Here is a 25,421-nt window from a genome sequence, read left to right as displayed (position 1 = left end):
CAGCCTCCCCGAGCGCCACTTCTCACCGTGAAGGCCAAGTCCGGAGACCTCCATCTTGCTGCCGTCGCTTACCGTGAAATGGGAAGAGGCAGGCCCGTCTCATCGGGGTCCCTGAAGACACAACAAGCAAATGATGATGAGACCGTGTTGTTCAATCCCAAGTGCTCTGCAAACACGGCATGTTCCGTACAGTCCTGGTCTTGCTTAGGGCAAGGGTGCAGAGTTCCGTGCCCACGCCAAGGACACATCAGTGCCTGTGCCTTGCCTACCAGGGTCCTCTGGGAAGGGAGCACACTGGACATCGGGTGGAAGACGCGCCCCTAAAGGAGACGCCAGGAGGAACAGCTTGCAGTTAGAAGCGAAATAAGAAAGCTTGACGGCCGGCTCTCTTCCTCTTCCCGAGAAGGAATGCGATGGCCACAGGATGGCAGGGTGTCGTGGGGGCGAGCATGTCCCCTGACTGCCCCTCTGCTCCGACGCCTGTGGAGTGGGACGGATGACTTGGTGGGTTGAACGTCTGTTGGAGCCAGGGGCTGTGGAGGGGGTCGCGGGCCCCTTCCGGCACCTTCTCTTTCCCATGCCCCATGCGTCACCTCTGTCAGGGTCTCTCCCAGCCAGAAGGCAAGGGAGGCGCAGCTCCGCGGGCTCATGAGGTGGGATGTTTGCTGTTCTCGTGGGTCTGTGCCGTCAGGGCCCGGGACAGTGCCTGGCACAGGGCGGGAGCCCCCAGAGCGTCAGGGGAGCGGACGTGGGAGGAGTAGACTCCCGAGTGGGCTGGTCTAAAGGTGGGTGTGACCCAGCCTGGATTCCTTACAGACCCAGCATGGAGGGACTCATTGTTTTCTTCTTCTTTTAGAAGAAATTAAAATTAAAACGTTTTTGTGGACCCCTAAAAGAATGGTGGATGCTGGGCCCTGCTCCTAGAGGCCGGAAAGCCTCTGCGGACTGCCTTGCCCCACCCCAGAAGGAGGCCGGGGGAGGGACCCTCCCCACCGCGTGAATCCTGAGCCCCACCCGGCCCCCTGTCCCGGGAGCCGCTCCCAAGCTCTTCCTGCAGGGGTGTCGCTGCCCTCACGTGCCCCCAGGGTTGGCGCTGGTGGGCGGGTATGCTGGGTCTGTGCTGACGCTCTGCACGCCAGGAACGGTACAGAGCTCTGCGCCCTTCGGAGATGTGTGGAAGGGACGTCCTGGTCGGTGCGCTCAGTCCTGGGAGCTGATGCTTCCTTGGGCCTGGGGGCTCTGGCCAGTCTGTGGGGTGCTTGCCCCTCGGGCCGCACTCACTGTCTGATTGCCCCCAGGTGGGATGTGCCGGCCGTCTGTTCACGCCAAGCCTCAGAGGAACACAGTATGCTCTGCTTCTAGAAGGCTCCATGGCCGTATGTGCAGAGACCCCTGGAGTTCTTCAGTGAGTCAGAGTCTCCTCCTAGCCCTTGGACCTGCCTACCTTAGCTTAGCTCGCAGAGGCTCAGAGCTGGGGGGTGTCAGGCATTGCGACAGCCCATGCCTGGCCCGGCCCACACCCTCTGCTCTGGAGAAGCATCTGGCAAAGGGGTCCCTGCGCCGGTGCCAGGGAGGCGCCTGGGGCTTGTGCCCAGCCGTACTGTTTCTGAGCTGCCCCGTGGCCCCTTGGGGGTCTTCCTCTCCATATCCTTCTGTCTCCAGCACGTCTCTCCTTATCTTTACTTTCCTGCCTAAGTACCACTCCCCATACGCCACAGAGTCTCCGGCTTCAGCCCTCCCGGTGGCCCCCAGCCTGAGGGGGGCTTGGATGGGGTACCTCGAAGCTAGGCAGAAAGGGCTGGCCAGGGAGAGCAGGCTCAGGATGGCGCCGGGGCCCTCCCCGCCTGGTCCTGGGGGCGCAGCGGGCAGACCTACGGGCCGGACCCTCACTTGTTCCCTTTCCTCATGGCCTCTGACTGGAAGCTTCTTCGTGAGGTTGGGGCGGGGGCTGGCTTGGTGGGATGACCGCCCACTGTGTCCCGCTCCCAGGCCTCACCCCGCAGCGCCAGCTGCCAGAAGGCCCACTGCTGCCGGGCGAGCGGCCACTGCCTGCACGTGGGAGTCCCAGTGGGTCCCTTTCCACTTCCAGCCATGAGCGGCCGCCACCTCTATTACGTCCTGCTCGAAACCACGAAGGTGATCTCCGTTCTCCTGTCGTCTCGCAGGGTGACCTGTGCCAGGGGAGTGTAAGCGTCACGACGGACAGGGTGATGGGGTGCGATGGGGGTCGCCGTCCTCAGCTGGGTGAGCAGGAAAGGCCCCACCCAAAGGTGAGGGAGCCAGCCTGGCAGATTTCCAGGGAAAGGTTCTAGAACGAGAGAGGCACTGACGCAGAGGCCGTGGGACAGGCACGTGTTCAGCAGGACGGCTGTGGCAGGGAAACCTCAGTCCACCAGGTGCCGGGACCGCCCGTACCTTCAGGAGCCCCCGAGGATGCTCCGGCCAACAGACAATGTCCCCTCTGGCGGGGGCAGGGGACACACTTCCCCAGGTCAGCCTGGGTCGGTGTCACCTTGGGGTGTGGTGCTGCCTTGCGGAGCTGCCTGAGCCTCAGGAACCTCATGCGAGTGGGAGGGAATCGCCTCCGTGATGTCAGGGTTTGAGTCACCCCTGAGGGAAGGAGCTCGTCCTGACAGAGGTGTGAGGCCAGCGGTGGGGGTGGGGCGGCCAGGCCCCAAAGGCCCCGTGGGTCCCTCGAGGCCACCGGCTGGCGGCTCTAGCTCCGACTGTGCTGGGAGCAGCTGTCTTGTTTGTCACGGGGCTTGGGCTGTTTGCTTGTTTTCAAGGAGAAAATTTTAATCTCTGTGACGTCAGATTTCTCTTCCTTTCCTTGAGAGCATCTGGGTTTTACACCCTGCTCGGAAAGGACCTCCCCATGTGAAATTCTCCTTCATTTTCTTCAGTACTTCGATGGTTTTAGTTTTTTTACCTTCACACCCCTGACGCGTCCAATGTTGGTTCTGTGTGAGGAGCGACGTGAGGACTGGATTAGGCCTAATTGGTTCTCCAGACTTGGTAGCCATAGAACAAAACTTACGTTCAGCTTTTTTTTTTTTTTTAAAGAAAATATATATATATATATATATATATATATGATTTTATTTATCCATTTGACAGACAGAGATCACAAGTAGGCAGAGAGGCAGGCAGAGAGAGAGGAGGAAGCAGGCTCCCTGCTGAGCAGAGAGCCCGATGCGGGGCTCGATCCCAGGACCCTGGGATCAGACCCAAGCCGAAGGCAGAGGCTTTAACCCACTGAGCCACACAGGTGCCCCTAAAGAATATTTATTTACTTATTTTTTTGAGAGGGAGGCAGAGAAAGTGAGAGAACATGAGAGCGGGGAGGAGCCGGATGTGGGACTCGATCCCTGCACCCAGGATCCTGATCTGAGCCGAAGGCAGACGCTCCACCGACTGAGCCCCCCAGGCACCCTCACTTCCAGCTCTTTAGAGCCCTCTTGGGGGCGCCCGACAGGCTCCGACGGTGGAGCTTGCGACTCTTGGTCTCAGGGTTCTGAGTTCGAGTCCCCAGCTGGGTGCGGAAATGACTTAAAAATAAAATGTTAAAAAAAAAAACCACAAAAACTCTCTTTAGAAATGCTTAGGGACTGGCTGTTGCAGGCAGGAAGGCGGAGGTGGTCGGGAGCCCTAGGGCCAGCTGGGCAGCTGCCTGCAGGCGGTGAGACTGTGCCGAGTGTTGAAATATTGCAGGATCAAATTGCAGTGCTCGGCGCCGGGCGTCTCTGCACACCTTCCCTGCTGGCCGAGAGCGCCCTCGCATGGCCCGCGTCCCCGGGGCAGGGCCGAGGGTGGGGGGTGACCCTGCTGCCGGTGCACATGGCGGGCAGCCCCGGCCCCGCCGTCAGCATTCCAGGCCGGCATGCACGCAGCACAAACGCGCAGCCTAATGGCCAACAGGCTGTCTTCCGAGAACAAGTGATTTATTTTATTGCCTCATTTTTAAACACTCCAGCGTGCCTCCCAAGAAGCTGCTTGGTTTGGGAAGTCACAAGAGAGGAGGCCAGCTGCACGCGGGGAACGCTTCTCGGCCCTCCTGTGCCCGGACGCCAGCCGGCCCCGCTGCGGACGGGCGTCGGGGCGCCGGCTCTGGCTCCCAGCGCGCGTCGGAACGAGGCACCCAGGTTGTCGTTAGGAGAAAAGGCGGACTGTCGCTCTCTCTGCCTCTGGAAGCACCCAGTGGACGCGGCTCCGTTTCAGGAGCGTCGCAGGGGCCGCCTGCAGGGACCCCAGCCCGTCTCCAGGTAGCCGGCGGCCGCCGCCGTGAAGGAGATGCACAAACCGAAGCAGGGCGCGGGGCCTCCGTCACCGACGCTCCGGGGATCCCTGAATGGGACGTTCTGGCCTCGCGGCCGTCAGCCCTGACCAGCTCTCTGCTCTTCCCAGAGCAGGGGAAGCTCCTGAGAGGTGTCACCCGACTCTCTGGAAGGACCATGGAGAAAGGACAGTGGACCTTCTCCACTCCCCCAGTTTGCATCCAGCCCAATAAGGCATGTCCGTCCGTCGCCCCCGTAGCCCAGTCTGGACCTGGCATGGGCGGGGCTTTGTCTGCTCCGGGGTCTCCCGATGTCTGCGCTGTGGATGTCCTGGGCGGGACAGTCCCCTGCTGTGCGAGCCGCCCGGTGCACTGCGGGGTGTCCGGTGGTCTCCCTGGCCTCTTCCCTCTAGATGCCACGGGCACCCCCTCCTTGGACAGCCGACTACGGTGCTAGATGTTGCTCGTTGTCCTCTGGGTGGGTCAAACCGTCCCTGGTGAGAATCACAGTTCTAATCCAACACTCTGACGACTGGGAGGAAGAAGCTGAGGCCCAGAGAGTTTAAGACGTTTGCTCAAAGTGACACAGCAAGTCCGTGGTGGTGGAACGGGGGTTTGACCTCGTGCCCTGGGCTCCTGGTTGGTGCTTGGTCCATCGCAAACGCAGTGGCAGACGTGATGAGCGCGTCTTTAGCAAACGGTGTAATGGGACTTCATCTAGGGTCCGGCTCTCCCCTGGAAATCGCGGAGATCATGAATGAACCTCGCTGGCGGTGCAGAGAGCCGAGAGCGTTTGAATGTGGGGCCCTGACCCAGACCCGCTCCCACCCGATCCTGCGCAGAGAACACAGCCTTCCTACCCGCAACAGGCAGCTTGGAGGGATGTTAACTCTCAAAGGGGCAAACATCGTTTTGTTTTCAGCCAGTCTCCTGCCTCCCTTGGGATGCCACCTGACAGAGCCACCTGGCGGGGCAGGGGGCGTCTTGTCTCTGTCCCAGCACCTCTGAGAGCCCCGGGCTCTGCGGCGTGGGACCTGCCCCTTGACTGCAGCCTTCCTGCACCACTGGCCACACGTCCACCGACCGAGAGACAGATGGCCCCGCTGTGGCCCATTTTCCTGCAGGGAGCCAGCGAAACCCAGGGTCCCGGTCGTCAGCCCTGGGGAGGCTCCCAGACCTCTGTACCTCGGGAGGGTTGGTCTCCAGGTGAAATGAGCTCGCATGCATCGGGCCTGGCCATCTGTGGGAAGGTTCTAGAACTATTAGCCGCGATGAGGAGGCAGATAATAATAGTGATGGCAGGCTGACTCGAGGTCTCACAGTTGCACACTCGGAGGTGATCACAACCGGCCTGAAACCTCCAGAGCTCTCGACTGCAGCTGGGACCCAGCCCGGCCCGGTGTGGTCGCGGGCTCTCCGCTGTGCCACGCTGTCCTGCACATGCTCTCCCAGCGGATGGAGACGGGTCTGGTGTCCGAGGGAAGACACCCAGTGAGAACGGGCAGCCGGCCCTACAGCTGCGGCCTGGATGCGCCCCAGGAGGGGAAAGGGACCCCAAACCTGGGGCTCCTCCCAGCAAGGGGCGCAGGCTACCTCGGGGGGGTCACCCGATGTTTGAGAGAGAAGCTAACGAGCACAGCCACCGTGTAGAGGTCGGCACCCTCTGACGTCTGTCTCTGAATTACGTTAGATGGGGAACAGCCTGTGAACTTGGCCCTCAGACTCAGCACTGCCCCCTGGAGACATGACCTTGACTGGGGATCTTGCGGTAGCCCCCGCCTTTCCGAAGGGCCGCTCCGGGCTCATGCACGGTCCAGCATTTCTGGGCCTTCTGGTGGACGCACGGTCCTAACACAGACACCCGCGACCCTTCTGTCCTTATGTCTGGTTTCAGGGGTGGCTGTCGTGGGGATAAGTCACCATGCCTGCTCTGTGGACAAGGACTGCCTTGCAGCCACAGCAGGGTGGCCTGGGAGAACCCACTGACCGGCCAGCCCGCTGCATTTGCCGCCATCACCAGGAACCTCCCCATGCAAGGCTCCCGCCCCTCCAGACCTTTGGGAACCGACTGAGAGGCTCTTCGACAGAAACCGCTCAGGAGGCAGCCCACGGTGTATGGCACTGTGCTCCAGAAGATTCCACCTGCCTCAAAGGACAGCTTCCTTCCAGAAACAGAACAAACTCACTGCAGGGGAGTTGGGGCACAGGCCTGGTCTGTAGGGGCATGTGATTCAAGGATTGCCTTGACCTGGGCCAGAAGCCTCGGCAGGTGGACGGCTGCCTGGCCTTCCAGCAGGTGCAGCAAAGGGATGAAGAAAGCCAAGGTCTTGGGGTGAGGAGCTGTTTCCCGAGGACAGCGGCCTCCCCACGGTTCCAGAATCCTCTGGGCCGGTGTAAGGCCTGGGTCACCCTGGGCAGCTTCTCTGGTGGGACATGTGCATCTGAGAGAGTGAAAGGCCCCCCCGGGGGCCTCAAGGGCTCTGTCCTCAGATGAGCACCCATGTGCCGTTTCCAACACAGCCACTCCCCTTCCCCCTGGGTAAGAGCCACAAAGTTCTCTTTACTGCTGCCACTGTGCGTTTATCCTGGGTCCTGCGTCCTCCGGGTGATCTGTACTTGGTTTTTATTAAGTTTGAGAACCATTATGTGAAATCTCAAACACAAGGAAAAGCACAGAGTAACATTCTGAATGCCCCCGTGTCCGCACCTGTGTTTAGCAGGCGCTAACGCTCTGACGCGCTTGCTTCATTCTGGAAAAATCGAAATCATTTTAAAATAAATTACTGTCTTTGTGACATTTCCATCTAAAGTATCTGAATATACATGTCTCCAGAACAGAGACATTTTTCTTCTTCAGATAAGGCCATTATCACAACCAACAAAATCCACCATAATTCCCTGAGGTCACTTAACGCCTGGTCTGTATTCAGGTCTGTCCGTCACCCCCAGATGTCCTCACAGCTGGCTCTTCAAACCAGGACCCGATAAAGGACAGTGCCCGGCCCTTGATCAAGTGTCTCATGTCACTTGTCATCCAGAGCAAGTCCCACCCCCCCTTGGGTTTTTAATGACATGGACCTCGGAAGAGACTGGGCCCGGTGACTTGCAGAGTGTCCCCCTGTGGGGTTTGTCCGATCCTTCCCAGCAGTGCTGCTGGGAATAGGCTGTTAGATCTGAAGGAGGCGTGAGTAGAAGACCTTTGGCGGGAATGGCTTATGGCTGACATGTCACACGTGAATGATGTTCTGTCAACGTGGTTCCTTAAAAGCGACTTCAGGCCTTTGCGTCCCTGGGGATTTGACTTAATCAGAGCAGTGAGAATGGACGGTGATGGGGCCAATCGGCGGGCTGCTCGGGCCGGGCCCCCGGGACCCCCAGCCCAGGCTTCTGCCGCCAGCTCTCACCAAGTTGGACTGAAGCTCGTGGTCTCCAGCAGCAGGAGGACACTAGAGGGACAGATTGGCCTGGCAGGAAGGACACGGGGTGGGGGGGGGGCAGGGAGAGCAAAGGCCAGTCGGGAGGCGCTGGGAGGTGACGCACCGTGTGACACTGGTGCCCGTAGGGTAGCTCGCTGCAGGACATAGAAAAGAAAAGCCCAGAAACAGCGCGTTTGGGTGGTGCCTGCAGAAAGGCCAGTGCCTGGGAACGGGAGGGCTCCCAGCTGAGCAGCGCACACCCTGTCCCCCAAGGCGGCATGAGACGGTGTGTGTGGCGGGGACAGATGAGCCGCCAGGAGTTGCCGCTTCCCTGGGCCTACTGGAGCCCTGAAGTGTAGGCTGCGGACTGCTGGCACCAGGGGGCCCCCCCAGGGCTGGTCGTCATTCTGCCCGGCACACCCCTCGGGACGTACGGCATTTGGGGCGGCTCATGAATGAATGCCTCTTGGGGTCCCGTGCGGTCCTGCAGGCCAGGCTGCTTGTAGGCGTCATTGTCGGGGCCAGAAAGGGAGGGGAGGTGGTGGTGAGGGCACCTGTGGTCCTAGGAGCCCAGAGACCGCACTGCCCAGCTGTGCAGGGCAGAGAGCCTCCCGACCTCCAGCGAGACTCATGAGCAGGCCGCAGCGGATGGTCTACGGCCCAGGCGGGACGGGAGGGCGGCCGGGGGCGCCTCACCCATTGCTCCTGTCTGTGGAGGGCAGGATTGCAGCCCCCAAGCAGAACCGGGCTGGAAGGGCTCTTCCAGGGTGTCTAACTCGGTCCCAAGCTCCCCTCTCCAGCGGCCCTCGCTCGGTGGGAGAGCCCTGGTCTTAGAAAGCTGCTCACAGACGTCCAGCTCTCGCCTGCCCATGTGCCTGGTGCAGGAGCCAGCCATAGGGCACTTGCATACCCAGAAACCTCGCTTGCCACCCCAGGCTTCCCTGGTGCCACCACCAGTATGTGCATGCACGTGTGCACATATGCACGTGTCTGTATGCATGTGTGTAGTGTGTGTGCACATGCACACGTGTGTGTACGTGTGTAGTGTGTGCATGTGCACATGTATATGTACGTGTGTAGTGTGTGCAGGTGCACATGTGTCTGTATGCCATGTGTGTGTGTGTGCATGTGCACATGTGCACGTGCGTCTGTGCACGTGTGGGCCTGTGTGTCCCCACCCCCTGTCTCTGCCTCCTCTTGGAGGTCTCAGCTCCGCCCTCCGGAGGAGCCCGACCAAGTTCCCATGGGCCACAGCGCCACCTGCTGGAACGCACGCGGTCAGCCATCCAGACCTGGCCCGAGGAGGGAGGGCTGTCTAGACCTGGTCCGTCCCCACCCCCGCCCCCGCCCGGACCCACGGTGGGGGTGGGTTGTCTTGTGACATCCTGGGAATCCCTGAGGAAAGACAGAGGCCTGGAGTCCTGGGCAGCATGCATAGGCATCCAACCCCCCGAGTTGGGCTTGGATGTTCAGTGGACGCTCAGAAATGTTCAGTAGGACGCTCCCTCCAGGACTGATCTTCCCGAGCCTCATTCCACCAAATAGGGGGTCACTGCCCAGCAGTCCTCCTGCAGGCACCCAGGGCTGTTCCTTCCCCAGCTTAAAGATGGGAGACTGAGGCCCAGAGAAGTTGCCACCAGTAGGTAGAGGACCTGAGATTCTGGCCCAGGTTAGTTGGCTCCAGTCCCCTATGGCTCTCTCTGCTTTGCCTAACCTGAGGACCGTTACTTAGAGGCCACCTCCTCCAGGAAGCCTTCTCTGACCCCTCCACATTCGGGTGGGTGCTCCTGCTCTGTGCTCAGCTAGCAACCTGTATTCCCCATTTTAGTTGCTTACGCCAGCTTGCTTACCTGGACCAGATTGACCTTCCCCCCGACCTCCACCCCCAGTTTGTGAGCTCCTTGTCACTTGTATCTTGTTTGCCTGCCTAGTGTAATGACCCAAACCTTTAACTGCATAACTTTGAGTTAATTATGAGGGTCTGAGAGCTATGAAGAAGGGTTGAGGTCAGAGGATGTACCAAAAGCCTTTTTCTTACTGTGTTTCCCTGGACTCTTCAAGAAGTGCTCCTCCTGGGAAGATGCTGGGTCAGGCTCTGAGTAGCACAGTGGCAGGACCCACATCCGCTGTGCTCACAGATGGTGGCCAGAAGCCTTGTCTGTCAGCTTGGGGGCAGCCCTGGAAGCTGGTCGCATGTCCCTTGTAGCAAGGCCACTGACTTGTCACCCGGCGCTTCCCATCCCCAGCCCTCCCCCACCCTCTTCCTAAACCATGTGGGACCAGCTGCACCATGGCCCTCTGAGGTGGCCCCCACTGACGCCCCCAGGTGCCGGGATCCCAGGGATCGGCCGCACGCCTGGGCTCCTGCGCCGCTCCCAGGTCGGATCCTGCCCTTCTGCTCCCAGAGGCCAGAGCTCCCCATCGGACTCAGGCTCCAGCACCTCCCCAGGGCTCTGGACAGACCCACTGTGCTCTTTCAGCCCAGAACTTACCTTGTATTATGGCCAAGAGAATGCGGTAGGACGTCTAACTGCGGTAGGACGGCTCAGCCGATGGCCTCGGCTGAATGACATCAGCCTCCTCCACTCAGTGCGCGGGGGCAGAGTCCCAAGGTGTCCTGACTCCCAGCCCTGCCGTGCCGTCAGCTGCTCCTGGTTGTGCTGCCAAGTGCCAGTCTAGACATGGCTCCAACAGGTTAGCAGGTGCCCTCGGGGGCGCCAGGGAGCTCACCTTGAAATGGGGAGATTATCATGGTGGGCCACACCTAAGCACAGAACGCTTTCCCATCTGGGGTTCCATAGCTCAGAAAGCAATTGATGGAGTGAAAGCAGCCTGTGGAAGGGGAGGAAGTATTTGCAAACACAGTCACCTCAGGGTTGAGCCCAAACTCCATCCAGGTCTCGGAAGGCCCCTCCTGCCTGGCCCCTCACCGACTGTGCCCTCATGGGCCACATTCTTCTTCTTCTCAGCACACTGGGAGGAATCCCCCCCGCCCAAGCACAGAGTGCCATCACCCCAGTGAGGCTCTCCCCTCGGCTGCCAGGACTCAGGTCACTGTTGCCTCCTCCAGGAAGCCTTCCTTGGTTCCCGAGTCTGGATTTGATGCTGCCGGTGCTCTCCTGGCTTCCTGTCATTATCCCCCACGGAAGCCCCCGACGTCACTGCACGTGTGGTCTTTGTGTCTCTGCTTCTGTGTCCATCTGGGCCGGAAGCCCCTGGGGTAGGGAGGCCGTCACCATGGTCGTCTCAGCACCCTGTGCCGCGTCTGCCCGCGTCTCTACTTGACCTGAGGCCTCCTCCTTCCGGCTCGCGTGCAGTGCCCCCTGGACGCCGGCACGGACGCCTCGGCCCGCCGTGTATTTATTTTCACTCGGCTCCGTGCTTACATTTCCTTCAAGACTTCCTCTTTGAGCCTGGATTATCTAGAAGCGTGTTGTTTCATTTCCAAGCGTTTAGAGATTTTCCTCGTGTCTGTGTGTTGTTCATTTTCCAGTTGGACACTGTGACAGTCAGAGAATGTGTCCGGCGTGAGTTCCGTGGTAAAAAACGTGTTGAGGTTTCTTTGGTGGCTCAGGACCTGCAGGTCTTGGAGAATGTTCCCTGGGCACTTGATCACCATGTGTCTTCTCCTGGGGCGCCTGTGGGGCTCCGTCGCTCCGCGTCTGCCTTCGGCTCAGGTCATGATCTCGGGGTCCTGGGATGGAGCCCCGCATTGGGCTCGCTGCTCCGCGGGGAGCCTGCGTCTCCCTCCCTCTCTGCCCCTGCTCGTGCGCTCTTTCTCTCTCTCCATCTCAAATAAGTAAATAAAATCTTTTTTAAAAATTTGTCTTCTCCTGTTGGGTGGAGTCTCCCAGGTCTGTAGGTGGGACCCCAGGACGGATGGAGCCGTCAGATCCCCCTCGGCCTGGCCGGCATTCAGTGGGTTCGCCCCATCGGTCGCAGACTGGGACGGGGGCGGGAGTCCCCGCATGTGCCCGTGGGCCCGTTGGTGCGTTCAGCCCCGCTCGCCGCGGTCCGTGAGCTGTGAGGCTGCGCTGCTTGGCGCACGCAGGGGCATCGGAAGGATGACTGTGTCTCTGTCCATTCGTCTTTCTGTCGTCATGTGACGTCCCTGTTGGTCTCTGGTAATTTTGTCGGCTCTGAAGCCGACTTTATTTCATATGAATACAGCCATGCGTGCTTTAAAAGAATCGTGGGCACGGCGCGTCTTTTTCCCACTCTTACCTCTGGTCTCCAGGCTCACCCGGCTTGAAGAGCGGCTGCGAGTGGTGTCTGGCCGGTCCCGCGTTTTCCCTCCGGTCCACGGCCTCTGCCTTTCGTGAGTGGGTCGAGACCGCGCCCCCGTTTAAGGCTTAGCGCCGCCGTTAGAGGGTCTGAGGGTTTTTTGCTGTGTTTTCTGGGCATCAGGGTCTCCTTCCTTCGCTTCTCTTTCGTTGCCCACCCGAGGCAATATTTTAGGACCCCGTGTTGGGGTTTTAGGGTGTTTCTGAGGTTCTGTGTGCGTTTCCGCACACACGTGGGCATGCCCCCCCCCACGGCGAACCGCCCAGGGCCGACACGGGTGCGTTAGCATTTCGCGTGGAAACTTACGCAGCTGCACCCGTGGGGGCCGTGACCCTCCCCTCTTCAGTGTCGGAGTCCGGGTCGGCCCTAACCTCCCACACATCCGCTTCGGAAGCCTCCCGAGGACGGACATCTGTCGTCCTGAAGCGCGTTTCTGCTCTTTCCATCATCCCCGATTCCTTCCTGAGGCTCAAGATACCTTCTTTTATTATTTCCTTCTGCTGGAAGAACTTCCTCTAAGCCATTCTCCGTGGATATGCCTGCTCGCCAGAATTCCTCTGGTCTCCTCCGTCACAGGATGTCTTTTCCCCCCGTCGCTCCTGAAGGGGACTTGGGCCAGACTGAAGGCGGATGGCTCACGGCTCTGGTTCCTGCAGCACCTCTGTGGGCCGCGCTCCCAGCACCGGGGCTGGTTCACAGCCAGGGCCGGGCGGGGACACAGGGCCGCCCGCCTGCCCGCCCCATGCCGCTCGGTGGGAGGGAACCAGAGAGCACCTCTGGGCCCGTGCTTCTGGTGGGGCGCCTTCCCTGGGCTCTGGGTGTCTCTGGGTGAGTAAGGGGAGCCCTTGCCTGGCCAAATATGGTTGGGGTTGTGCCCGGCATGCCTGCCGTTTTAGGGGCCTCTCCCTGGGCCCAGGACAAAATGAGCCTACGTGCGGCCTTCTGTTGCTGGGTTGGGGCTTGGGAAGCACGTGTCTGGGTCTGGGGTGCGGTGCAGGCAGGAGGTCCTACGGCGCCTGGCGGCTCATTGTTCCTGATCGGTCTCGGGCTCCCAGCCACCTCAGCTTCCCCTTCTGCTCTTCGGGATCCCTTGTGGGTTGCCTCTGGTATCACCCCTAGGGCACGTAGGGTCCTTAGCAGAGAGGCGGGAAGAGACACGTCCACATCCTCTTTTCCAGACTCGACGTCCCTTGATACGAAGACTGAGTGACAGAGGGTCTGTTGGAAGGAAGCGGTGACCACAGGCCCCTGTGAACAGCAGGGTGAGTGCCTCACGCCAGAGTCACGAGGTCCGGGCTGGACGGCAGGTCAGCCAGCTCCCGTCACAGCCCTGCAGCCGGGGAACTCAGGAGTGGCCGTCCCCACGGCGTCCAGCGGGACCGCCGCGCATCTGCTCTCCGCTGTTGGCTGGGGGACCGGCCGACAGCCGACCGCGGCCCAGCTACAGCCGCCGAGAGACGGGGACAGGGGAGAAGCCCCAGCAGAGACACCTGGAAGACACACCCCACGCCCCGCAGCCGGTCTCCCCGGGGACTGGAGGGGTTTGTGGGGATGCACGCGCCAGCCTTTCTGAGCGGCCTCTCGAGACAGGAGCCCCTTCCTCTCCCGCCCAGACCGCCGTTCCCTGTGGCCCGGGAGCTGAGCCTCCTTCAGCAGCGAGTGGGGTGGGGACCGCACACCTCCAGGGGCGCTGCGGGCACCACGGGCCGCTGTCTTCCCGCCGTAAGCTGGAGGCCTAGGCAATTCGGACGGACTCAGTGCACGTCCCAGTTCCGGAGGAACCCATCAGCACTCCCCGATCCCCTACCCCTGCCTTCTCGCCCCTCTGCCGGGGCAGCCCTGGGGGATGAGGGCAAGAAGGAAGGGGCCAGTTCTCTCCCTTCCTGTTCTCTGACTTTCCCTAGAAATCGCCTTTCCGCATCCCTCCGTGTGCTGTGAGGAAGGGGAAGGGGGCAGTGGGAGGCCCGGGTCGCACACAGGTGAGTTCCACCGGCCGGGCCCTGGGATGAGCTGGGGGGGCCCAGGACTACGAGAGCCCCTTGTCCAGTCCTGCCCCGGGCTGCAGCGAGGCAGAGCCCTGGAAGGTTTCTGAAGCCTGGGTGTTTGCACAGGGCTGGTCTCTCTCTCTCTCAGGCGGCACCTGACTGGGCCAGGAGGGTTGATCCCACCCCCAGTCCTGGTGGCTGCCTCCCGCCACCCCCCGCATCTTTCCTGCTGGGACCTGTCTGTGGCTCCCCAGGCACGGGCCCTGCTCCCACCCCCAGGCCGCAGGCTTTGTTGCCAGCTGGGTCCTGCTGGCCTCTTCAACATGGGCGGCCTTCCCCGACAGGCACCCACCGTTCCACGGAAGCCTGTAATTTCCGAGGGCTGAGTCACCGCTGGCTGGCTAGACAGTTCAGCGTGCTGCCCGGCCCGGGGCCGTGAGGTGAGCTACCGGGACCTGTGCCCTGAGGTGAGGTGCCCAGGGACCGATTTCCAGGAAGCCCGGCCTGTGAGTAAGTCTTCAAATGCAAAGAGCCAGGCAGAGTAACTGCACCTTTGTTCCCTCCCCCGACCCGAGTCAGGAGCCGCCGGGCTCCCTGTGACTGGGTTCCAGCACGTCCAGCGGGCTCTCTCTGATGCTCTGGGGTTTGGGAGGAAGCCTGCACATTTCAGGGAGGGTGCTGGGCATGCCATGCAGAACAGTCCAGTAGAGGGCTACTGGAGAGCCTGCGATGGAGTTGAGGCTCACCCACTGAGCGGCTGTGTGACCTTCCCCAGGTGACTTCACCTCTCTGTGCTTACGTTCCCCACCTGTGGATGGGACTGTGATGGGGCTGCGGTGAATCAGTGCAGAGAGACCCCAGGGGCAGGTCATGATCCCAGGGTCCTGGGATCACACCCCTCGTTGGGCTCCCTCCTCCTCGAGGAGCCTGCTTCCTGCTCTCCTTCTGCCTGCCGCTCCCCCTACCCAGAGCCAGAAGAACTCTTCCTGGAAGGCAGGAGGGGACACCATCTTCTGTCTGCTTCATGCCCTGCCCCAAATCCCTGACACCTTAGAATCGGGGTTTGGGGAAATACAGAGAGAAGATGTGTGAATTAAGGTCTTGCAAAATCTGCCCCACGCAGGGACCCTTTGGCAGCCCTGTGGTCTCTGGGGGCTGTTGGACTGTCCCCATTCCAGGACAGGAGGATGGCGCAAGGCGATTTAGTCCAGTTACAGGATTGCCTGAGTTGGTCCCTCTGCTGCATCCGTGTTTGTCCCGGTGCTGGAAGGGGCTGCCCGGGGGCGGGGAAGGGAGGCCCAGGTTGATCTCAGGAGTGGGGGGGACAAGCAGATCTCATCTCTTTTAACGTTGAACGGGCATTTAGAAAAATGAGCCGTCACTGCAGACAGCTGCCGCCACCGTCACCCACCCCCGGGCGCAGGTCCTGACCCGCGGCCGGTGAGTCTGCGGGACGTCCTGGGAGCCCCAGAAGCTGGTGTGGGAGGAGGATGGTGCTGGCCGTCTCCGACTGCTCCCAGGGCTGGACAGTGAATCGGGGTCCTTTTATTCTATTGTGGTAAAATACACATAATGCGAAATTTACCACAGTAGCCCCTTCTCAGCACCCTGCTCCGGGGCACTGACTCTGTTGTCTAGCTGTCCCCGCGTCAGTCTCCAGAGCTCTTCCATCTTGCAGAACTGAAATTCCGTCCCCATGACACATGAACCCCCAGCCCCCGGCCCCCACTCTGCTGTCTCAAGGAATCCGACTGCTCTAGGGACATCAGAGAAGGCGAAGCCTACAGGGTCTGTCTTTGTGGTCCTTTTAGACGTGGGCTTCCTGTGTGTGGTTCCCAATTCCATCTTCCTGACTTCTCACTCACTGGCTGGAAGCCCCTTCCCGAGAGCCATGACAGGAAGAACACTGGCCCCCCAGGCCCCAGACTGGAGCCTGACAGGGTCACGGAATTGTGCAGGTAGGACTCAGGGAAGAGGGTATATTTCGGGGCTCCTGAATGTACACCGGAAAGATGAAATACTTCAGGGCACCTGGGCGGCTCAGTTGGTTAAGGTCTGACTCTTGATTTCGGCTTGGGTCATGATCTCGGGGTCGTGGGATCAGGCCCTTCGTGGGGCTCTGCGCTCAGCGGGGAGCCTGATACAGGATTTCTCTCCCTCTGCCCCTCCCCGCCACTCTCTCTCTCTCTCTCAAATAGATGAATCTTAAAAAAAAGATGAACTATTTCAAGCATCAGAAAAATGGAGAGCCATAGAGCAGAGACCTGTCACACCGCCTACGTTAGCAAAGGTGAGCGTCTGTCACATGGGAGTCACACCCTCCTAACCCTCTCTCCCCATAAGTGTTAACAACACGATGCTACAACATTAAATTGAAGGCCCCTCTGTATCCACTGGGACCCCATTCTTTCTCCTTCCTCAGAGCTAACTGTTGTCCTAATGTCTTTGCTTTTATAATTTTATACTTTTTTTTCCTTGTAGACGTATTTGTAAGCAACACCCAGAATCGTGTGTGCTAACCTTCCTGTTCCCATCATGCGGCAGGGTTGGCTGTGGGACTTCCCTCGGCCGTTCCGTTTCGTGGTTTTATTTTCCATGTCTGTCCCCTCTTCTTCTCTTCGGTTGGATTGAGAAGGTTTTCGCATTCTCTCTCTCTCTTTTTAAGATTTTCTTTTTTTTTTTATTAAAACTTTTTTTTAAAGATTTTATTCATTTGACAGAGAGAGAGAGACCAAGCGCACGTCCACAAGCAGGGGCAGCAGCGGGCAGAGGGAAGGAGAGAAGCAGGGAGCTGGGAGCCCAACGGGGACCTCGATCCCAGGACCCTGGGAGCATGACGCGAGCTGAAGGCAGATGCTTTACCCACTGAGCCCCCCAGGCGTCCCTCACTATAAATTTTTATAGCAACGTTGAAAGTTACTCGTTATTTCTCTCCTCTGGGAGTTTGAGCTTCCCACTGAACATAACCCCCCACCACCGACCCCAGGCTTCATTCTTACTTTTAGAATTTCAGTTCCACTCTTTAACACGCCGAATCAGTTACTGGATTTTCATTATCGATCACAATTAAATTAACCGGCACGGGTTCTGTGTTCACCCTTGTTTCTTGCTGCCTTCTCTTCCCTCCTGGCTTGACTTTCTTTCCCGCCGAAGTTCACCCTTCGGTAAATTTTCGGGGACGGTTTGTGGTTAGGGAACTCTCTCCTTACAGTTTGCATGTTGAAAATGGGCTTTGTTCTCACTGCTGAGTAAGAGCTTAGCTGGCTCCAGGATTCTAGGATGGGAGCTGGGTTCCTGCAGCCCTTGGACCGATTGCTCCAGACTGCAAGAAACCTGCTGAATTCTCATTTCTCTGTGGATGATCTTTTTGTCTCTGATAGCATTCCAGACTTTTCTCCGTGTCCTCAGATGGGCTGCAGGTTTGCTAAGGCGTCTCTAATTATGAATGGGTATTTATTTATCTGGTACAGCACGTTTCTTTTTTAGTTTCTAAGAGTTTTCAGCAGTTATGTTTTAGAACATGATTTTTTGTATCCTTCCTTCCATTCTCTTCTTCTGAACCCCCTGTGAGATGTATTCTGGGACTTCTGCTCTGTGCTCCTGCATTTCTTGCCTGTAACTTCTTGTTCTTATCTGCTTCGTTTGTCTATTTCTGGGTCACGTTCTGCATGATGTCTGCCAACTACCTCATTCCTCAGTGTGTCCAAAACATACGTCCTGTCTGTCGAGCTTTAACTTTCCTACTTCTCATTTCCAGGAGGGCCAGTTGATTCTTTATCATGACGGTTCGGTTCTGTTTCATTTAAGCTGGTTTTGCTTTCATAATTTTTTCTCTTCTTTGATGTTTCTTTGATGTTCTTAAACACTTCATTTGAAAATCATTTTCAGAGGCATCTGGGTGGCTCAGTTGGTTAAGCATCAGACTCGTGATTTCGGCTCAGGTCATTTTCAGGTTCCTCTATTATTTCCACTTCACCGGGAGGATCTTTATATCTGCTTGGGTGATCTTCTTGATTGTCTTTATCAGTATTAACTTTGCGCATGTCTTGGGGATCAGGTTTGTAGGTTAATCTCGAGCCGATGCTTCTGTCTCTCCAATCTCTTCCACTACCCAGCCATCCCCCATTGTTCAGCTGCCTCCACCTGGCCTGCTGGGGGGCCCCAGTGCAGAACAATAAAGCCATGTGTTGTTGGCTCAGAGTGCCCGTTTCCTGGGGGGATGTTGCGGACGCAGCTGCTGAGTCCATGGGTGTCATGACTCAGAAACTATGGTTACTCCCTTCCACTTCTCTGGGCACACAGCTGGGAGCCCGGACGCAGCCCCCGCCTCCTTTCAGTGTCTGTTCCTTGGGGATGGGGATCTTCGGTTTTCTTCCGGTTATGTCTCTTAAGTTTCTCTTTTTACAGTTTATCTGCCTTTGCTATAGGAGATAACTTGGAAAATTGAATTTGAAGTGCCATCTACTTTTTTAAGCTTTAAATATTTCCTTTTACTATAAATCCATAAAAAATAGAAAACCAGTGTAAATTTTCAGTTTCCTGGAATATAATGGGTTTGGAGGTTCACTTTTAAAAATGAAACCTCATCAAGATGACCCAAATGTGAGCTCAGCTGCACATTTTCCCCCCTCCATAGTGGCGGACCCTTCCAGCTGAGTGCAGGCAACAGAAAATAAATTAGTGTTCCCATTTCAAAGTTGGAGGCAATAATATCTCCTTGTAAGGTAAATGGGGTAAGCTTCTTTCTGTTGGAAGCCTCTTTGCTAACTGAACTTAATTTTTTTAGAAATTATTTTATTGAATTACAGCACGACACGGCAAAGTGCACACATCCTACGTGATCACGTGATGAGCCTCTGTACAGGGACTTAGCAGGGTGGCCTCCATCCAATCCTGGGCAAGCCTGTGGCCTCGGGAAGGTCATGGTCTCCATTCCGTGGGTAAGGAAATGAAAGATCAGAGAGGTTAAGTGCTTTTTCCAAGGTTCCCAGCTAGGAAGAGCCATAACAGGGAGGGCACAGCCAGGCCTCAGGGAATAGCTCTGAGAGGTCCAGGCTGCGGCTGGGCAGGGGAGGGGAGCATCTACACAGGAAAGGAAAATTTCAGAAGAAATACCAGTCCTTTGAACATCTTAGGCTTTTACAAAAGAAAAAAAAAAGCAAACAGAAACAAGAAAGCCACATCTCTGCATTGTTCTTATCTGTCTCATTTTGCTTCCGATGGCCCCAGCCCCCAGCCTGGTGTCTGGGACCCGATTGGGGGATGGTCAAAGCTCCTCTCCAGGACTGCCAGCCTAGGTCCTGGGGCTGAGGCCCGAGTTTCCAGATTTAGCAAGCAAAAGTACAGGATGCCCAGTTACATACTAATTTCAGATAAACAATAATTTTTTTCAGGTATGCCTTTATGTCTTAAAAACTACTTGGGATGTAGTCATACTACAGAAAATATTTGCTGCTCAGCTGGATGTTCAGATCTCACGGGGCGTTCTGTGTTCGGTCCTGCAACTTGACCGAGGGACACCCGCAGAGCACAAGGGCTGAGCGGAGTGTGCCCAGAGCGCCGGAGGGTGCCTGCCCCCATCCCCCCGCCCCAGCTCTGTGACCCGCGGCACCTGCACCGCAGCCCCTGGCAGGCCTTGTATTTACTTATGCTTTTAATGAGAGCGAATTAAGATTCACTTACTCTGGAGAACTGTGACATGATGGCTCTTATGAGAAGTGGAGACACCTGGCTTTTCTCTGCCTGGCGTGTCCCGCGTGGGGTTCCGCGGTCCCATGTTTATGGCACCGGGGGAGGGAAGGCCGCTCCTGCCCTCACTCACTCACCGTCCACCTGGGGACGGAGGAGCCCCCTGTCACACCGCAGCCCCACCACAGCCTGGAGCAGACGTTCTCGCCATGCGACGGGGAGGAAACAGAAGCACAGACTTCGCTCCTGCAGGGGCCCATCCCGGTGATACGTGGAGCTCTGGGATGTCCACCCGGGCCCTGGGGTTTCCCTGCAGCAGGCCGGTGGCTTGAGCCCAGGGAGCACTTGGGAAAGCTCCACAGCCAGACCTCCTGACCCAACGGGCCTGGCCCAGGGCCTGGTGGGGAGCTCTGAAAGCTCGCTGGGCGATGCCAGGGGACAGAGACGAATCTAGCATCTTCCCGCAGGTCCTCCCGCCCCGTGGAGAAGGAGGAGGAGGAACTCCGGGGTGCTGAGGCCCGAGGGCGAGGTGGGGCACAGGGGGGCATGAGCAGAGGCACAGAGGTGTGGGCTGTGCTCCTGGGCCAGTAGAGGGCTGAGCTCCAAAGGCGGGCTTGCCTCTGGCTTTCCTCTCCACCTTGCTGGGGATTCCCGTTACCTCCACCCCCCAGCCCCCGCCGAAAGCATGGGTGCGGTGTCGGCGAGGGTGCCAGGCTCTTTCCCGCCTTGCCACGGGGCCTGGCGATTTTCCCATCGGAAAGCTCATCCTGGCTCCTCCTCCTGGAGGGCAGTGGCGGGGAGAGGAGGAGCGGGCAAGGCCGGCCGGAAGTGACAAGGGCAAGGGAGAGCAGGCCCAGGGTCAGCGGGCCTTCACGCGCAGCTGGCGGCGGAGTCTGGCCCGCCCCGCCCCCACGGACCAATGGCCCTCCCATGAGCATCCTTTCCCAGAGCATGTCCCGGGGAACCCGCAAGGCACTTGTAACAAAGGAGTCCTGGTGTCCTAAGTTTGGGAAACGCTATGTACTGTAACTCTGGTCAGAGCCTCACAACATCCATGAGCACATTAAAGGCTCTGAGAAGTCCTACAGCAAAATGCTGCCCGTTAGTTTTTTGTTTTTTTTTTAAGATTTTATTTATTTATTTGACAGACAGAGATCACAAGCAGGCAGAGAGGCAGAGAGAGAGGAGGAAGCAGGCCCCCCACTGAGCAGAGAGCCCGATGCGGGACTCGATCCCAGGACCCTGGGATCATGACCTGAGCTGAAGGCAGCAGCTTAACCCACTGAGCCACCCAGGCGCCCTGTGCCCTATTAATTTTGTTTGATGTAAGTGTGGACGCTTAGTGACCTCAGAGCCCTTCTCCATATAACGAGGAGCCCCGAGAGCATCGTGGAATGCATCCTGGGGATGGACAGTGGCTGCTCCCTAGCGCCCCAAGAATGGGTCTTGAGAGAGGGGTGGGAAGTGGAGGCGTCCGTGGTGCCAGGTCAGTCTTCCAGAAGGGCCCCCCTTCCTCGGGTGCCGGTGAGGAGGGAAACGCCTTCTCTGAGGAGTGGCTGAGCCCGGGGCCAGGACGGATCTGCCTTGCGGAGCCTCAGTTGCTGTTTGCAGCCCGACCTGGACGAGAGGCGGATTCAGACTGAGAATCTGCGGGCCCAGCGCTGGCTTTTGCGGCCTCAGGAGAAGCCGTGTTTTGTGGGGAGGGAAATCCCAGCATGGGGGCCCTGGGTGACCTCGGACTCTGTGTCGCATGTCCTGCAGAATGGGCTCACGAGAAAACCTCCCTGGAAATGAAGGTTAAAGTTGCTTTGAAAGTCAGCCGTCCAGACTGCCGCAAGGTAGAAAAAACCTTGCTTGAGGTCCTGATAATGATGAGTTTGAGTGTAAAAGATCTGACAGTCAGGCAAAGCTGGGAAAGTGTACCAAGGCCGGCCTCAAAGACAGGTGTCTGTGGACACAGCTAAGGATATCCATTGACACGAGCCTGTCCATGGGCGCCCACGGCGTGGATGGCTGTTTTCTCAGATGAGAGAGCAAAGTGCCTTTGTCATGGAAAACACAGAAAAATACAAGGAAGAAACCAAGTTACCCATAATCCCACGATGGGCGGGCACTAATGTTAGCCTCCGGTGCGGCATTTCCTATATTTTAATGTTCTTCTCCTACTATACACGTCACGTTTCTGTTTTCCAGACAAGATCTCTGTGTAGCTACAGCCCTGAAGCCTTCTTTTTATTTTTTAGTAAAGTCTGTGCCTGACTTAGGGCTTGACCTCATGACCCCGAGGTCAAGTGTCGCATGCTCCCCTCCAACGACTGAGCCCAGCCCGTGACCATCATTTCTTAAAAATAACTTATTGAGATGAAAATCACATAAAATAAAAAGACCACATAAGGCGAGCAAGTCGGTGGCATTGGACGCTTTCACGGCGTGCGACCAGCCCCCTATCTAGTTCCAGAACTTTTCTGGAGTCTGACCGAGGCTGTGTGTACTCCTCCACCAAAGAAGGGGGCTGTGACTTCTCGAACACTAAAGCTGTTACTGAATACTGGCTTTAATTGCCTGCACTGCCGGCAGCTGCCGAGAAGGTCCAGCCTGCACCTGCTGTCCATGTGTCTGTCTGTTCTCCTCCACCGTCCAGCGGACTCTGGGAGGGAACTTGACAGCCGAGACCTGCCTCTGAGGCCCAGACGCAGACACCACGGCCCAGCTGACGGCTCCCCTTGGATGCCTAAAAGCCTCCCCAACACGACGTGCCTGAAGCCCAGCCTGTCGTCCGTCTCTCTTTCCTCTCTCTTAGCCGTCCTGATGCAGCCCAACCCCAGGCCCAGGTGACTTTACCTCCGGGGCTCCTTCCTGATACGCTGCAGTTTCTCTCTTTGAGTCTTGCCATCCCCTTCCCCTGCCCCCATCATCGTCCTCGCCTGGGACCCTGCCTTAGGCTCCCCCTGGACTCTGGCCCCCCCTCCTGTCACTTGCAGTCCATCTAGAGCTGCTGTTTCAGAGGGCCGGTCTGCTCACGCCAGCCCCACTCCTTCGTTCTTGGAACTGTCCCATGACCTCCCATTCTTTTTTAGGATAAAGATCCATGTTGTTATTGTGCCTGGAAGGCCTGCTTCCTCACCATTTTTCCAGCTTCTCTGGGCTCAAGCCTCCTGTGTCGTCCTCCAGTTCCTTGCAAGGACCACATTTCTGCCCACCACAGGACCTTTGCACAGGCTGTTCTCTGCCTGTCGTCTCCTTACCCTCCATTGCTCCTGGTTAATCCTTGCTCATCTTTCTGATCTCAGCCCAGTCTCCCCTCCTACAAGAAGCCCTCCCTGACCCCAGACCAGATGTGAAGCTTTCAGTGTCTACCCTGATTGCATCATCTTCTGTGTTGGTTTGGCTAATGTCGGTTTTCCTGACCCAGCTCGAAGCATTAGAGGGAAGGGGCCATAGTGAGTAATCAAGAACTATACATTGCATCAGCCAACGAAAAAACAATGTACTTAAGAGGACAAAGCTCCTGACACGTATTTGCCACAGTGCTTTCCGGACAGGTGCGAGCAGGGTACACTCCCACATTGCATATGCTAGTGTCAGAATAGCCACACCTTGACCGTAAATTCTGCCCGTGCGGCAGAGCCTCAGTCATCTGACAAGTTCAAGCTCAGGGATGGCGCAAGTAGGAGAACAGTCAGCAGCAGATACGCTGAGCTGCGCTGAGGAAGCCAAGATGGCCACACACCTGGTGTGACCGGGATCCACTCAGGACAGAGGACAAGAGTGATGCCCCTGGACGGCTTATCGGACCCGAGGCTGGCCCCTCGGGCCTGGAAACCTGGGTGGGATGTCCAGGAAAAGGACTGGCAAGACATTGACAGAAGGCAGAGAAGAAAAGGTGAGTAGGGGCTGTGGGTTTGGAAGCGGAGGCGGCTGGCATTGGGCGGTGGCTGGAGCTGGAGGTCTCAGGCCCGCCGATGGCGTGGGACGGGCTGCGAGGGGACGCTCACCTCGCTGGGACCCGGGCTGGCAAGACCCAGAGACCAGGTCTGCCGGCCAGATCTCTCCTTGTGGCCTTCTTGGGGGCAGGCTGCTCCTGTGATGGTCCCCAAGACGTCTGCCTCCCTCCTGGTATTCAGGACGGCCACCTCCGTGACCAGAGCACGGGGTCACCGTTTCCGTCTTCCCCACAGACTGTCTTCTGCTGATGGACAAGTTGCTGTGTCGGGGAGTCCCACGTGTCAAGGTAGCACCAGCTGGTGCCAAACTGAGACCTTCCAAGAGCCTCCAAGGAGCTCAGTTCTGGCAACCATCCCATGAACTTGGAGGGGGATCCTTCCCTAGTGGGAGCTTTAGAGGAGACCCCCCCACACAATCAGCCCCTTGACAGCCACCTGTGAGACCCTCTGGAGCCCAGAGCCCAGCTGAGCCACGCACCCAGTCCTGACGCACAGAATCCATCCGTAGGATGTTAAACATGTGTCATTTTAAGCCACTAAGTTTGTTACGATTTGTTTGCACGAGCAGGTGACCAGTACTCTCCCGTGTGCCTTGGTTTCTGCATCTCACGGAAGTCTGGAGTGGCTCAAGTTCAAGGGTTACAATTGTACAACAAGCCCTCCCACGTTCAGACGGAAGGAACGCAGGGAGGAACGCCAAGGTCCCAGTGTGCAGCGGGGATGGGGACCGGACTGTGGCCGGTTTGGGGGAAATACTCTCGGACACAGCCCGACCTTGGGCCGCAGCAGCTCGCGTGCTCCCACGTGCCAAGACGTCTCCCGGACATCTGCTCCACGTGCTGTGGGCCAGATTCCAGGTGCAGGCTTCAGTCCCGTTGCTCCGGCCACCTGGTACGGATGGGCCTGGGAGAGGGGAGGGCTGCTCCGGGGCTCTCCCGACCTGGGGCAGTTCTCAGAGTCATGCTTCCTCCTTTCTAAGAAAGCAGAGTTTGCAACTGAATAGCTGCTCCCCCGCCCCCCACTTCTTCTTCTAAAAGGCTGAGAATGCAAAGGCCTCTTTTCATTTTGTCTAGTCTTTATCCCTGGTCAGTCCAAGCCTAATTCCTTTAAAAGCTTGGGGGCTGCCTGTGTGTTCATTTAAAATTGGCTCCTTGGGCGCCTGGGTAGCTCAGTGGGTTAAGCCGCTGCCTTCAGCTCAGGTCATGATCTCAGGGTCCTGGGATCGAGTCCCCCCATCGGGCTCTCTGCTCAGCGGGGAGCCTGCTTCCCTCTCTCTCTCTCTCTCTCTGCCTGCCTCTCCATCTACTTGTGATTTCTCTCTGGCAAATAAATAAATAAAATCTTTAAAAAAAAAAAATTGGCTCCTTGCATTAAAAACCCCAGCCACAAAACTTAAAAAAAAAAAAAAAGAACAGACTTTGTGTGTAAAGAGTTGTTAGATTAGAGGAAAGGGGAGCGTTCCCAAGGGCCCCGCCCTGCCCCCACCGCACCCCCAGCATCCCCTCGTCACCTGGGTTACAACTGTTGAGCCAATACTGACACACGATTAGTAACCAAAGGCCGCAGTTCCCATTAGGCCTCTTGTCGCGCTCTCTGCGGGTCTGGACAAACACGGGATGAACAGGACAGCCCACGGCAGCACCGCATGCACAAGTCTCACGGCCCTAAAAATCCCCTGGGCTCCACCTGCACCCCCATCCCCTCCCGTCTACCCCATGGCAGCCCCTCATTACTGCCTCTGTCGTTCTGCCTCTTCCAGAATGTCCTAGAATGGAGTCAGACAGCACGGAGACTTTTCAGTCGGCTGCCTTCCCTTAGCGCCACTTAGATA

The 25,421-nt window shown here is 57.8% G+C and overlaps 1 protein-coding gene across 8 annotated transcripts in view; it reads left to right on the top strand.

Moving 5' to 3' along the window:
- The window catches only part of SEC14L1 (SEC14 like lipid binding 1), an 80,429-nt gene extending 59,690 nt beyond the window's left edge, over positions 1-20,739 (top strand). For 4 of the 8 annotated variants that reach the window (XM_045085835.1, XM_045085836.1, XM_045085837.1 and 1 more), the window contains 5 exons: positions 13,152-15,398; positions 15,770-15,916; positions 16,157-16,248; positions 18,767-18,898; positions 19,352-20,739. In XM_045085835.1, coding sequence (XP_044941770.1) covers positions 13,152-13,167 — 16 coding nt within the window. In that variant the 3' untranslated portion in view covers positions 13,168-15,398; positions 15,770-15,916; positions 16,157-16,248; positions 18,767-18,898; positions 19,352-20,739. The remainder of the gene's footprint in view (positions 1-13,151; positions 15,399-15,769; positions 15,917-16,156; positions 16,249-18,766; positions 18,899-19,351) is intronic. The other 4 variants (XM_045085833.1, XM_045085832.1, XM_045085830.1 and 1 more) reach the window with 4 other exon arrangements.
- The last annotated feature ends 4,682 nt before the right edge of the window (positions 20,740-25,421 follow it).

The sequence above is a fragment of the Mustela putorius genome, unplaced genomic scaffold, assembly GCF_011764305.1.
Source record: "Mustela putorius furo isolate JIRA1106 unplaced genomic scaffold, ASM1176430v1.1 tig00000873_pilon_pilon_pilon, whole genome shotgun sequence".
NCBI classification, from domain to species: Eukaryota; Metazoa; Chordata; class Mammalia; order Carnivora; family Mustelidae; genus Mustela; species Mustela putorius.
Note: the sequence above shows the minus strand (reverse complement) of the source record. Positions and strands in the feature narration are given on the sequence as shown.